The sequence below is a fragment of the Euprymna scolopes genome, chromosome 41 (assembly GCF_053919585.1).
Source record: "Euprymna scolopes isolate OS-2025 chromosome 41, ASM5391958v1, whole genome shotgun sequence".
NCBI classification, from domain to species: Eukaryota; Metazoa; Mollusca; class Cephalopoda; order Sepiida; family Sepiolidae; genus Euprymna; species Euprymna scolopes.
Genome location: NC_136522.1, coordinates 24,520,071 through 24,535,785, shown reverse-complemented (window position 1 = coordinate 24,535,785; position 15,715 = coordinate 24,520,071). Strand labels below are relative to the sequence as shown.

The following is a 15,715-nucleotide window of genomic DNA, read 5'->3' as shown; positions in this document are numbered from 1 at the left end:
TTTCACTGATGTTTTTGTTTAATGAAGAGGTTTTTCTTCTTTGAAATATTGTTGAATTATTCCACATTGACTTTTTAAGATTCTGGAATAGTCTTTAAGAAAAGTTTTGATTTATAATCATTTTTAGATAATATACATTTTTCACCCTTATTAAAATCATCTCTTCAATTTTTGTAATATCTATACTTTTAAATGGTTCTACGTTAGTAACGAATATGGAGGTTGAAAAATAAAGCAAAAAAGCTCAGTTTTATGTTTTTTTCACTTTTCATTTTTAGGGATTCAAAAAACATTGAAACTTATTTTCCTGCAAAGTATTCTGGTCAGGTTATAGAAATGCAAACAACTCAAAGACAAGGATGCTAAACAACAAATTTGCAATTTCTCTAATTTTGCTACCAAGACTTCTGATGATTACAACAAAACATGAAACTTTTTCTATGAAATAGTAAAATATAAAGTTATATGGACATCCTAAAAATAGAAGAAATACATATTTATAGTATTAATATTTTCTCTTCGGGGAGTGTGTGACTGAGTATTTGTACACATCATATATATATATATATATATATATAGTCATCAATAGACAGTTAGACTCATTAGTGTGTGGCTAGACGTAGCAAGTATATCCGTACTAACATTCAAAGCATAAACATTCAGTCACAATCAAATGTCAAGTACCTAATCCACTGTGCTAACAAGCTTGCCACCATCAGTAGAAATTATAGCATTATATTATACATTGTTTACATCACTTTTTACCATGTTATCAGTAACTGCAAAAATCTATTCTTTACAGAAGATTATTACTTTACACCAAGTAGAAATTATTTTCTCTACCAGATAGGCATTATATATATATATATATATATATATATATATATATATATATATACACACATGCCTATACATATTATATATATCACCCACAGATCGCAGTTTCATTGTCGGATCAGCGTGGGCAAATGTAGCAAGCGTAGTCACAACCACATTTAAACTCAACCACACCATAATGTCAACAAACTCGCCATGGACAACAAGAGGAAATTATATTTACATATGTTGCCAGAATTAGAAGGCTTGGAGATGGATAACATCGTCTCTGAGTGGGAAGGGCAAGATGTTAATATCATAAACACTAGTTATGTTATTGGGCAAGGTGCAAGTTTTTAATGTGAATCATCTGCAGATGAATTTAGGGTCAAAATAAAAAGAAAAAAGGGTACTTATGTAGAGAATGACCCGTTTTTCTGTAGATGTTGCGCTGACATGTTCCAGCAGGTTGCATAAATTGCCGGAATATGCCAAGCACTGATCAAATTTTAAAACATTAGAAAATAAAAACCATGATTAAAACATTTATCATAGAGTAATTTCAATGAAGAAAAATGGAAATACGGAAAAAAGTTTTTTTTTTTTTTAAATCAATCTATGCTAAGTTTAATGGATAAATATTTTGGGGGTAAAATAAGGTGTAGCAACAAATGAAAATGGTTTTGTTTTTTTGTAAAAAAAAGTTTGTTGCAAGTTTTTTTTGTTTTTTTAAATTTTTATGACTAAATAGTTTTTTGGTCTATTTTGTTTTTTATCCGTTAAGGCTAGAAGGTATGCTTTTTATTTATTTAATTTTTTTTTTTTTTTTTTTTTTAAGATTTTTGATTATCTACCAGAGATTCCTAAAGAAGTACTCTTGGCAAATGTCTCATGGGAAATTTTTCAAATTGGCCATGGTGTGTTCCAAACCAATGACCACATTGTAAATTTCAAACTGTTGCAATGTCATGGGACCATATGTATATAATCTTTATTTTTTCCATTTTCAGAATGCGACTTGGAAAAATGTCCCATAAGGTTCACTGCCTACATTGGCCATTTGCACACGTCTAAGTGAATCTTTTTTATGAAATTTTCTGGCACATGTTCGACATCTCATACTGCTTCCGATTATCTCTTTTTGACAAAATGAAAGAACTTTTCTCCAGCACAAATCTGCTAGATTCATTGTGACAGTTTTACTGAAATTATTTATTTTTAATAATTTAAAACTAATACTTTCTTTTAAGTGGCATCTTCTGGATTGGCTGAGTGTTTTTGCCATATGCTGGCAGTTTACATAATCTGCCAAGGCAACATGGAAAAATAGGTCGTTTTCTACATAAGTACCAAAAGAGAGAATTATTTTGGAAAGAAATGAAAACTTTTTTTGTCCATGGCATCACGAGATTGAATAATACAATCAGCAAAAGAATGGTATCGTTCGAGAAAGCAGTGATTGGGAATTGGATCACAGTTGTTTACCTGACAGAAGTGTTTTTTAACATGTGCACTCTTGCTGCTATGAGAACAATGAGCCTGACAGAAAGTCTTCTTGTAAGGGTAAGTGTGCTACAACTACTAGAGTCAAAGACCCGTTTGTCAATTTGTAAATGAATTTAACTAAGAAAGAAAAGCTTTTATAGAGTTAAAGTAGTAAAACTTTGTTTCATCTTTCTCATGTTTTATACGAAATGAAGCACCTTTGCACTGACAATAAATGAAAAAGTTAATTGAATTATTTCTTGTATATATGACATTTCAGATTACACAGACAAATAGTAAACCCAAGCCCATCATATTACACTAGTTCAACATACCATATACGGTTCAAAATGTTTCACAAATTCCCAAAGTATAACTCTCCTCTCCTTCCAAGTGAATACTCTTGACCTTCACTCACCATGAATTTCTCTTCTTGTTCCTTGCTTTTATTCATGTCACTGTCCCAAAGTTGCAAAATGTTGTTCACCTGGATGCAGTATTCATCATATAATTTCTGCCTGCGCACAAAAATAGAAACGCTTTGAGGTGTAAGTGTTTAATATCAGTGAAAGTGAATACAATTAAAAATAAATCAAGTTAAGTAGGTAGCTGTCAAGTGGTCAGTTAATTTGTAATTGGCCGTGAAGCCCTTTTTGGAAAAGTGGTCATCTAGATAACCAATTTTGTCATGGTGCCTTATATAGGAAGAGCATTCCACGACTGATGGTAAAAGAAAAAGTAAAAACAACAGGAGTGAGGGGTGAAGGCACTGGGGCTCTCCCACTTTAGTGATGGAGGGAGGAGGAGAAAAAAGAAAAAGTCCCTCAAAAACTTGAGAAATAATCCTTTTTGAGATTGGTCCATGAAATAAAGTTCTGTTGATCAGGGAAGTGGGGCTAAGCTACCTGGTTCTGAATATAATGAGAGGCAACATTAGCCTCAGAGACACCTCTGCCCGACTACCAGGAGACCCAGACCTCTGAGAGAAAACACATTTCACTTGGGTCTCTCTCTGTGAAGAGACAGGCCCCTCAGACTTAGTGTTGGTCGCTCCAACTTTATTAACAAAAGCCATCAGTCTCCGAGTATTTGTATCTGGAGTCAGAAACAGTCAGAATTTGTAAGTACCCCTGAATAATTATCTGTTTTTGTTATACAACAAGCAGAGTTGTCTTTCTTCTCTTCCTTTGTTTTGAAAGGACCTCTACTTTCCAGTGATGCTGACTTGGGAGACCAGAGCTGAACGGATTGCACACTATCAAAAGCAACGTGAGGAGAGTGGCAACCTATGCAACCAAATTGTCTTATCAGCCAGGACCTTCGCCATAGAGATAGCATAGTTCCAGCAGCCACTCATGACCAGAGCAGACAAGCCGGGTTGCATCGCTTGCTGGACCTCTTCGGGAAGTGGGGGTACATATGAAAAGTTTGAATGTATCTGTTAAATTTAGGCAATGCCCTCGAGTTCTTCATGTATATACTTATTAAATTATACAATGTTATCAGCATATGCATTCATATTCTGACTCTTGTTTGTTTTCTAGTTCCTATTTACTTGCCTCCCCACGAGGGCAGAGTTAGACACAAAATCAAGTTTCCCAAAAAGGGGTACTCTGAAGTGAGACAAAAATAGAAATTACCCAAGTCTAGAAGGATTTCTCCTTCACTGACCAAGGACAGAAAAGATTAAATATACTATCAGTACAAATACTACACTTTGCGCCTAGTCAAAAGTTTCCTCATTCTCAAGTTAAATCAAGTCATTTGTTTTATATGTTACTAGTAGAACTACTTGGTGTAATGCAGGGGGTCCTAATTTACGTAATTACATAGATTATAGAAAAAGATAAAAGTAAACAATCTGCTTACTGTTATAATTTTCAATTGTTAAAGTTTGTTTGAGAAATAAATCAGAGTAAAAGTAATCATGCCTCAAATGAGATTTAAACTTACAACCCTTAAAAGCATTTCTTTCAACACATTTTTATTGAACATGAAGAATACAATTTTCAAAGCCTTTCAAAACATTTTCCATATTTTCAAAGTAATAATAGAAGTAAGACCTTTTCAAGGCAAAAGTTAAAATTCAAAGACTTTTCAAGTCTGTACGAACCTTGTCAGCAAATAATTTTTTAAACAATTGGAACTCATTTTTTCAGTAATTTGCGTTTTGCTTGTTAACAGTTAACGAGATGAAATGACAATTTCCTTTCACATATACATAAATTAGCAACTTGTATACAACAAATTGCTCATAATTCATATTCTAATTCCAAAAATATGCATTTTATATGCTTTGAGAAAAAAAAAATGTTTCTCTTACCTTTCCACCTGTTGTACTTTCCAGATTTCTTCTACTTTCTTGTTGCTGTTCTTCATTTTACTCTGCGTGAACGATTCCAGACGCTTACGTTTACATGCCAACGTTTTTGTGATGTCAGCTGCACAGTCATTAGCCGCAAAAGAAAAAGAAATGTAAGAAATAACAAAAATTATCAGGGAGGTGAGTAATCAATAGCAAAAAAATAAATAAATAAATAAATCAAGATGAATTGATGAAACCTGGGGAGTCCCATCCCCCTCATATGTGCATTAGGGCAGGTCGATTTGCAACTTTTTTCAGAAAATCAACATGGTACTGGTGATGATAGTTGGGATTTGATGTGATAAGAACATATACCAAAAATTAGATTCCTATCTTGAACAGAAAATTGAGTATTTAATTTTAAAAATCGTGTAGAAAAATGCTGAAAAATCCTTCATTTTCATAGCATTTTTCACAACACTGACTTTGAAATTTCACTATTTTTATAAAATATTCAATTAAAATTGATATATTTATATGAAATACATTGAAAGAAAAATAAATACATGAATTATAATTTTAATTATGAATCACAACTAGCTAAATATCTAAACTTTTACTGCATTGATTAAACAAAAATTGTAAAGAAAGCTAATTAGCAACTAAGTCTTTTAAATTTCACAATTCAAAAAGATATGTGGAGATGTATTACACAATATAACAACTTGATACAAGTTACAGAACCATGTATTTTAATTTTTTATTAAATGCAATAATATAAACTGTTATAGAACTAAATTGTTCTGTATACTTTCCTTTCGAGGAAAATGAAGGTTTAATTTGCTAGCATGATGACTTTGTAATAATGTGTCTGTCTTGCTTCCTGCCCATATACAATTTTTTTGAGAAAAATCAATCAAATTTGACCAGTGTGTGGCTGCAAAATTGATAGCAGTAACCTTTCCATTTTTTTTTTTTTTTTTGAGTTGTTCACTATATCTGGAAAAAACAACACAAAAAAAAATTTGAAAACACTTATTTTTTTTTCATATTTTTGCGATGTAATATGAATAAAACTAACTATTGTTTGGATAAATTAAGAAACCTAATAAAATTTAATGGATAAATATATTTACCTAATGAACAAAATCGTTTTAATGCCCTCTTCTCTCACATCCAATTCATCTGAGTTTATCATCAATATTATATTTTCCAGAAGTAGTGCAAAAGCGCTATATTTTTAACTGTTTAAAACAGTAATTTGGATTTCAGTTAACTGTTTTGTTCTCTGAATCATATTAAAATATACTGTTGTTGGTTTAAAAAAAATATTGTTGATTTTGATCCCAAACACTTGGATGATAAATTTGACCAAAATGTTTAATTTATCATAGTGTTTGAGGATAGACAACTCTAGTCCATAAACACATTAATCTTGTGGCTTATGTTAGTCATCTTCCTTGATTCAAGGGCCCAATTTTCTAAGTTAACTTCTCCACAAGAAATGATAACAGCATACTCAAAAAGTAGCCTCTGGTCTTCACACTTAAATTATTTGTTTGTTCTGCTGTCAGATAATGATGATCGGGAGGGACACTAATTTAGAATTCTACTTGAGGCAAATCTTGATAATTATTGATACAAAGTTTCCCCAAAGGACCAGTAAATGTTGTTAGGCTTTTTGTTGTTCCATTAATTAATTTAAAAATTGCTGTAAATGGCAGTTCTTCTAGTGGAACCTGAAAATTGGAAAATTTGCATGTTTAATAATAGAGCCAGATTACATAATAAATAGCAATATATTATTTTATTTTCCACAAAAAAGGAACATAATTGCAGGTGAATCTATAGAATTAATTTTACCTCCTTGTTAGGAGGACAAGTGCAGATTATGTGCCTTGTTTGATAATTTTCTATCTTGCACTTTACAGCAAAGTCATCATATCTCAAGACAGAAAGTTTACAGCTGCAAGAAAATATATCAAACAGTCTGTCTAGCTGTTCCTTCATTCTTTACACTTTGATTGCTGCAAGAGATTTCCTGTCAATTTGTTTGGCCCTCTTATAGCAAAATATATTGACCTTCTGTCCTATGTAACGTTTCCTTAACAAGGGCTGGCAATTAACTTAGAAATCTCACTATTTTTTTTTAAGTGGGGATAACTGTTTTCGAGAAAATGACTAAACTGGATGACTTGTTGTGAAGTTGGGGGTGCTGTTTCATCCAAATGACAAGGTGGACCAGCAAATTTTGTGAACCACGAGTTAAAACTGAACGCCGTGCTTTTATTGATATTCTAATCTGAAAAGTAAAATAAATAAATGGATTATAACTGCAGGAAACTGTATTAGGCTATCTTCCAGTTTCATACATAAGTGCTAGTTATAAGAAATAATGAAAAACTTTGTAGAGTTGAATTAGATGTATTGAAGAGAGAGGACCAAACCAAATCAGAGGCATAGTAGCGTTTAGTTTAGACATTTTTAGCAGATTTAAGCTCCGCCTTCGATAACATGAATTTATCCATAAAGTGATTCATTCTTGCTGTAGCTGTGCCATTTTAAACGAGTGTTTAAAGTTTGAAAAAACCAGTGCTTGTGCATCTGTTACTATGCTATTTTTAATAGTATTTTCAAGTTAAATTTAATTTTTATGAAATTTTTGTTTATTAAATTTTAAGGTGAAAGTACAGAATAGTTACAATACAACCTCCTTCCCATATTAAGAATGGCTTTCTAAATAACAGTTATTTTAGCACAATAACATAGATGCACACATAACGAAAAACCTTTAAAGGAGTTTCCTTATTTACTTGTATTAATCTTTGTGGGTTATCTGATTTTAAAACTATAATTTTGAAAGAAAAACACTGCTTAAAAACAATTACTCCATAAAAATGAAAAAATAAAAATTTGACACTAATTTTCTGCAAAGTATTTTTTAAGTAGAAAAACTTGAAAATTTACGTGGTTATGTTTCGTAAAGAATGTGTAGAATAAAATTGTATGGACTATATTTTTGTTGTTGTTTTAATATAAAACTGCAGTATTACCAGATTTTAATAAAAATTTCAAATAGAATTTGATGTGAAATATTAGGTTGGTGCAAAAATAATGCTTTTGACGTTCATCTGAACATCAAAAACTGATATTGTTTTTGTGTCAACCTAATAGAAAAACAAATTAAAAAAGATAAAACAAATATGTTTAAATTCACTGCAGACACTTGAAATATAATAATATATATTTTAAACAAGTCTTTTTCATTTTTCCTTTCGAAATAATTAAGCCTAAATTGTAATGTTTTCAAATTAAATAATAAACAGACGTTAATTTTCAATATCAATAACGAGCGTATTTTGCGACGGTGAAATCTAAAATGTTTCCACCCAAAAAAGTTCCTGAAATGAAAAAGTGAACTTTAGTCGTTATTATTTAAACAACATAATTTTGCCTTTACACTTAATATTTATTTTATTAATTCATTATCCTCACTCGTTTTATTTAAAAATGTTATTTAAAACATATTCTAAATAATGATTCTGTTTTCTTAACAGTACGGATTGTTTTGATGACGGGACGTTCTTGACAATTCACCGAAAAACTTTTAATCGCTTCAATTTTTCAACTTTTAAAGTCATTTCCTCAAGCAAAGATAACGATTTTGAGAAAAATATTTCGTATAGGTCTTTTCTATGTCAAACCCCAACTATCATCACCATTGCCTCACCAGGATTCCAAAATCGACCTGCCCTAATGTGCATGTGGAGAAGATAAAGCAAAAGCAACTAAAATTAACCTGGATGATAAATAAAAGGTGTAAATCCCGAGTTCAAACTAATTAAAACAAAAATCTGTATGATGTACGTAGGCGGTACAGAATAAAAATGTTATATTCCAAGAATCACGTAAATTGATGAAGTAAATTTTTAAAGAAAAAAAATCAAATTTTATGAGGAAGCAAGGCATGTTTTGATCTGCCCTGTTTAATATATAAAGAGAGATAACTCAATTTGAACTCCCAAGATCAAAATCAGCCTCATGATGGCTACAATTTACGATTAAAAATTGCTAAAAGTTGTAAAAAATTGTACTTATAAAAAATCTATTTGATAAATTTACATTATTTTTGGAATATGACAGTTTTATTATGTGACGGATAAGTATATCAAAGATTTTTCTGTATTTGTTTTCTTTTTCAATTAGGTTGAACTCTGGACTTGCACAAATAAAAACAAAAAAAAACTACAAACATAAATTTTTAAAATATTAAATTAGTGAAATACCAATCTTGATAAAAAAAAACAACAACAAAAAACATAAATTTACAACAAAGGTCATTCATGTAATATGATTTCTCATCTGATCCTCCTTCTGTAAACTCACTAATTTTCTCTACTTCAGGTCTCCCTTATCAAACCACTGTTAAAGTATCGTCCAGCCCTCTGCTTCATTATCTATGTTATATTTAGCATATGAAGAGAATTCAGATTGCTCTGCAAAAGCCGACACAAGAAGTTTCATCTTTTCTCCTTTGAGTGCCAATGATCAAATGGTAATCTCATTTTGGTCTACAATCTTCACAATGACCATTACATAGATTGAAAATTTATGTGCAAGACAAAATGAATGAGCATTATAAGCTGTCACTTTTCTTCCTTCTTTTCTTTTCACTTCTTTTATCAGATTTTTACATTGAAATGCGATTCGGATGCAAATGGCTTTAATTGCTACCTTTTTCTTTCTCCGATTCATTGAGTTTTTCTGTCACTCCCAAAAACAAGAAATTTTCACAGAAACATGTGAACTTAAAATATTTTTGAACCAATAAAAATTGTTTCAAACTCCAAACTTAACAATCTAGTGTGAAATCCTATAAAACAGTGACTTGATGAACAGAAATTGAGTTCTACCTGGATACCTATGACGCCTGCCTCAACTTTCCAAATGCCCATCCCAAGATTGGAATAAGAGACACTCTAAGTCTGATGTTTGATCTCCAGTGAACACATGTCACCCAGAAGATAAACTCGCTCAAACACACACACACACATACCCACAATGGAACTTTTAAACAAACTTTTTTTCTATTCAAGAACTTTAAAACTTAAAACAAACTTTGGTCTTTCTGTAAAACTTGACATAATTATATTTTGTTTGTTAATTCAGGTTTTTTTAATCGCATTCCAAAAATCTTGTTACGTTGGCACTTGCTAACTGGTGATCAATTCAGGTCTTTATCCATCTTAAGTACATGACTTATTAATTGTTAGCACTTTCCAAAGCACACACTACATGTAGTCAGAAGCAGTACTAAAATATCCCTCAGAATCTTTAATTTCTGTATCAGATAGAGATCTACATGGACATCACCAGAAATTGTTCCTATTTACAATGCCTCCCCATGGGACTGAGTTAGACACCAGGGTCGTTTTTTAATGTGGAGAAAAGGAACAAAAAAATAAAAAATTGCCTCAGTTATGAAGGATTTCTCTTCCACTAACAGAGAACAAGAAATTGAAGTGTAACATCTGAACAGATACTACACTTTGATCTTGACCCAAATTGTTTCACCGCCGATTTCAATCGAACCCGAGGAGAGAGATGCTTTCTCACTCAGAATTTCTGAAACTTGGAACTAACTTTCAGGAAATGTAGTAAATTTGCCAATGTCACAGCTATTCAAGGTGAAATTAGACGGATGATGGTTCTTCTGCATAAATTTCAACCACCCTTTCCCTACATAGCAACTGAAGCATGTTGGATTTATTTTTTGCCAAATTTATTGGATTCAATTGAATTGAAAGAGAGGAAGAAAGAGAGAGAGAAATAAAATACAGCCAAATAAGGAAAAAAATAAATTATAGTGATTTGACAGAATAGCAAGAGCGAAACCATTCATTAAATTTTTGCTTTATTGTTATCAAAGGACAATAAAAATTGCAGCAAATGTTTTAAATATAAAGAAATTAACAAGATTGAAAATTACCTTCAAATGATTCCAGTAATTTCTTCATTTCACATCTGCAATAAAACGAAAAGCAAAATACACATAACATTGATAAACTTATAGATAAATCAATTTCTTTTTAAAATGGATACACTGTTGGAAACATTCGATAATTTAAAATTTAACAGTTGGAAAGACAAGATGTGTGGAATTATTTTTAATAAATATTGCTATTTATTAAAAATAAAATTGAAATTTTTTTTCAAATAATAAAATATTTATCTTCAGGAAATTGGACAGTTCTTTTGTTTTTCGTTTTTTTTTTCTATTTCTTTCTCTACTAGCCAGGGTGCCTGGCGTTGCCTGGGTTTTGGGAGGTGTGTGTTGAGCAAAAAAAAAAAAGTAGTAGTAGGCAAGCAGGCTGAAAACCGTACCGTGAAGGAGGAAAAAGAATGTGAAAAAAAAAAAAAATGTGACGTCTTTGCTGTTGCACCCATCGCCAAATCGGAAGTAACGTCAATCGAAAAGAGGCAATGACTTTCGAAAATATCGGCAAAAAAAGCAACCCTTCCCCATAGAAAAGTGCCCAGTTGAAGGTGAAGGAATTAATGTTTTTAGCCAATTTTTCGATATTTGTTGTCCAAAGGCTCGAGGTTCAAAACGATACTGATTGTGAAAATCCATTTCCTCTGTTGAAAGCTTTAGGCAGACATACAAGCATACGTACATTTAAAGAGACAGGTGAGATTTATATTATAGATGGTGGTGGTAAGTCTTGAAGATGAATATTTTATTTGAAAAAAAAAAAAAAAAAAATTCAATTTTATTTTAATAAATAGCAATACTTATTAAAAAACAATTTCACACTAGTCTTCCCTTTTTAACTGTTAAACCTCAATTTCTTTTGGTTTGACAGGATTTTATGGGTTTGTAGTGCTTTTATGAGTTTTTTTTCAATAGACTCGATTCAAAATGCCTTTTTTTAATGAAGTTTTACAAGCAGTAAACATTGCTATTTTAATCTGAATTAATAAGATAATACATTTTCAATATGAATTATTAAAATGTGTCCTGATTTACTTGCTTGTATATGTCGGTTTTTAATTTGGGGAAAATCTAGCTCTCCAAAAAATGGGCAAAAATAGAAATCGCCACAATCTAGAACAATTTCTCTTATAGACCAACAACAAAAATGTAGTGGAGTATCAGAACAGAGACGACACTTTTCTATTTTCTTATGCAAATTAAAACAGTATCTGCAGTTAAGGTGTTTATTTAGAATTACTGCCTCATTAAAGAAATATTTTTTTTAAAATAGACCAATTTTGGAGGTGATGAATCCAATAGTGGGAGGATCAATTTTCCATTTGAATCAAATTGCAGAATAACAGAAGGTCTATTTTTGTATGCATTTTCAATAAGAAATAACAAACTAATCCTTTTTTTTTAAACGTTTTTTTTTTTTATTCTTTCAAAACTCGTTAACTGTCTGCCAGTTTGTTAAACATGGTAATAAATAAACATACAAACATAATATTTTGTTAAAAGTCATTTATTTTATTAATAATTATAACCCTAACTAGCAGTCTTTTCAACATTGCTCAGACATAAAATATGCTTCAATATGATATTTATGCAAATTTCATATTTATTATTATAGAGTCAATACGTTACTGGTTATTATATTGTACCTAATATATAGTAGTTATTTTAAGTTTTAAAAAAATATGACTTGGATCAGGTAGAATCCAAACCAAAATAGTACAACAGCCTTAATCGTTACCATTTGAGTTATCATATGGATAAGAAAAAATAGTTAAAAATGAACCAACTTTAACATAAATGTATATTTGTGCATGCATAGAAACACTTTAAATTGACTTATGCCTGTCAAGTTCCAATTTTCTTTCAATTTTGAACTCTTAGCAGCTATTTTTACCAGCTAAAGACTAAATCCAATTTGTTCCACAGTTCCAAATCCCCTATCTCAAGTCTGTAGACCAAAAATTGACAGAAGAGTTTGGTAGAGACTGTTCCTCAGACAAGGTCACTTTTATATGTATATATATGTATATTAGATCTATACTGTATGTCGTTGATAGTGATTTACGTTAGTTTATTAGGACATTATTAGGGAAGTGTATTCATTCCGACTCCTACACTGAAATTACTAGACAAGGAAAAATTGGCAAATTTGAACAAAAATTAATTCTTTTCCTTGAAACACGAGAGTGTGAATGGCTTCCCTATAAAATGGATACTAAATAAAAAACAGAAAATGAAGTATGAGAGAAAAAAATTTAAAAATTGATCTTGAAACCTTGTGTAAGGTAAGAGCATCTTTCAAAAAAAGTAAAATAAAATAATAATTATTGTATTTTGTGAAGCAAAAATAAAAATACCCTCCCCCGTTTTATTGTACGGTCAAAGGGGTATAACTCATAAGCTTGGCATAAAGTTTATTGCATATAAGAAAAACAGATTTACTTTTTTTACACAAAAAAGTCTTCATGTGATGGGGTGGGAGATAGAAAGATGGACATAATGAAACAAATATTTCAATCAAATATACATTTTTTATATACAAAACAATTTATAAATGAAATTAAGCCAAGGTCAAGATGAGATATGGTCTGGTTTGATCATATAAGATGCTTCCTTCCAGACATTACCTCCTTCAATAGGACGGGTTGGATCATTGCTCATCGTCTGAGACACCGCCTTCTGATGAATGCCAAGAGTTTGTTCACCATTATTTTCGCCCTCTTTTAAAGTGCATCTTTGGTGAAACTGGATTACTTCCCCATATTAAACTGACTTTATTTTTGTGTTGTATTGCAATAATAAAGGAATTCTTGTCATTTAATAAAGATGATTATCTTTATGTGAGTCTGCACATCCACAGGAAGAAAAAATACTTGAGATATAATATTTAAAACAGACATAAAAGTTTATGCTTAATTTATTTTTGAAAGGAGCGTTTAAGCTGACAAATTAAACTTTGCTCCTGAGTAGTCAATTTTTATTTGTCATTGGTGTACCATGTTATTGGAAAGAAAACATACTTCATCACAATTTAATTACAAAAATTAGTTTAGATCAAATGATAGTAAATACAAAACATTTTTAATAAAGTACCTAAAAACAAAAATTAGTAATAACTTATTTTAAATGAATAGTTGTCTACATTACAACTAAAATTCTATTTTTTTTCTGTAGAAATTTTTTTAATGTGCAAACAAAAAAACAAAACTAAAAGACTTTAATATAAAATATCTCATAGTTTGATTTAATAATCTTTATAGTTTTTTAAAATTTATTTTCAACTGAAACCTAAATACGAAACCTTAAAAGTGTAGAATTACCCCCCTTCCCTATTCTATATGTCAACATGGTGACTTATACACCTGAAGAAAGTCAGAGGTTACATCAACCAAAACATTATGCAAATAACATAGGATAGACTTACTTTTTTAACAAAGACACCTGAAGAAGGTCAGAGGTTACATTGAAATGGTGTGCAAATAACACTCAATATGAGAACATTAGTCTGATTAATCCGAATAATACAAGCAATCATTCCTTATCTCTAAAATTCAAAACAATAAAATGACTTTGTTGGGGTAATGGTAACTCACAGGTGATTCCACACTACCAAGAGTTTCACTTAGAGCCTCACTAATGAATGCTATTTTGTGTCATACTTAGGATGGTTGTAGGTGGAGGGAGGGAGGCAGAGAATAGCTAATAAGGTTGGGAAATAAGATGGGCAGAAGAAATAAAGTAGAAAGAGTTGAGAAATATAAATTTCAGGTGTTGGTGGAGTGAGAGACAAACACCTTGTCCAACGGCTCCAAAGACAATGTGGTATTGTAAGAGTCAGAAACAGTTTATACTAATGAGTCATTGAAATTATCTTTCTAAACTTTTCAAGGAGCTGCACATCTTATAATGCCTTGCATATGCTAACTGAAAGTTATACTTGTACTCAGGTTAAACTTATCTATGGTACAAAGCTATTATTGTTTAAATCTTTAGATGAGGATGCAATTTACAGAAAGTTAATAGCTACAATAATGGCAGTGTTCAATCTGTGAATTTAAAAGAGTTTCAAAAAGATTTTACCCAAATTCTTCTTCTTTAACATCTTCATTGTCTCGCCTTTTGATCCCACGCGATACAACTGGAGTCTCATTATCTGAATACGAAAAATAATTTTTAAAGTCTTTTCACAAAAGAAAGTATACATACAATAATAATCAATAAAAAAATATGTGCTTAGCTTTAGAATACGAAAATTCTGTGGACTGAGTTCTTATTTACCACCAAGGTAAAGTTCAACACAAGGTTGGTTTTTAACCTACTTTCAATAACCCCCCCCCCCCAGTTATCTCTCTTTCATTCTTTTTGTTTCACTTGTTACTTCTCTTTTCGAATAAGTAACAACAGTAGTCGCTGAACAATATGGTTGCTATGGAAACAAGTCATAAAAAGTGTTGCTCAACTCCTTACATATTTTTACGATTTTGAACACTAGAAAATTCATAACTTTTGTTTTACTGAATGAAAATTGAAAATCTTTTTTCCCAATATAGCCAAGAAGGTGATCTATAAACTGTAATAATTGTTTGAAATTTGGTCGAAAAATGAGTGAGCGGTGAAGCTTTAAAGCAGTTCTAAATGACTAAACCTGCCACTTAACCATATATTCAATCACTACACTAGCATGTTTGAATGATGATGTTATCTATTTTCAAGTAATTCTATTATACTGAAACAGAGTTAATCAACATTTGTTTCCTTAAGTCTTTTTTTTCTTCTACACTTTAATTACACAAAATACATTCTAAAACATCTTTGTTTTGGAAAAAAGTCTATTTCAATGCTTCAAATTAACTGTAATTTGTAATGAACTAAACAAGTCACTATGTGTTTCTTTCACCTTTTCTATGCTGCTTAAACTAGTATTTAATAGGTTTGAGGTTTCTGTGGGCAATAAGAGAAAGTTTGATTATCACTTTTTTTTTTTCAACTAATTTACATAGTATGTTTGTGCACATGTAAATTAGATAGAAAAATAATAGGACTCTTTACTTCTATACTTTCTTTATAGATTTTGGAGATGGACTGCTCCCATTAACCAGGATACTTGAAGGTTT

The 15,715-nt window shown here is 30.8% G+C and overlaps 2 protein-coding genes across 2 annotated transcripts in view; one reads left to right on the top strand and one right to left on the bottom strand.

Annotated features, from left to right (window-relative positions):
* The window catches only part of LOC145266435 (synaptonemal complex protein 3-like), a 32,297-nt gene that overhangs the window by 10,854 nt on the left and 5,728 nt on the right, over positions 1–15,715 (bottom strand). Inside the window, exons 2-5 of the mRNA XM_080122107.1 lie at positions 14,682–14,754; positions 10,596–10,630; positions 4,625–4,742; positions 2,720–2,819 (exon numbers count right to left, since the gene is read on the bottom strand). Coding sequence (XP_079978233.1) covers positions 2,720–2,819; positions 4,625–4,742; positions 10,596–10,630; positions 14,682–14,754 — 326 coding nt within the window. The remainder of the gene's footprint in view (positions 1–2,719; positions 2,820–4,624; positions 4,743–10,595; positions 10,631–14,681; positions 14,755–15,715) is intronic.
* Positions 3,179–15,715, top strand: part of LOC145266434 (stabilizer of axonemal microtubules 3-like) — a 65,889-nt gene continuing 53,352 nt past the window's right edge. Inside the window, exon 1 of the mRNA XM_080122106.1 lies at positions 3,179–3,421. The gene's annotated coding sequence lies outside the window, so the exon portion shown is untranslated. The remainder of the gene's footprint in view (positions 3,422–15,715) is intronic.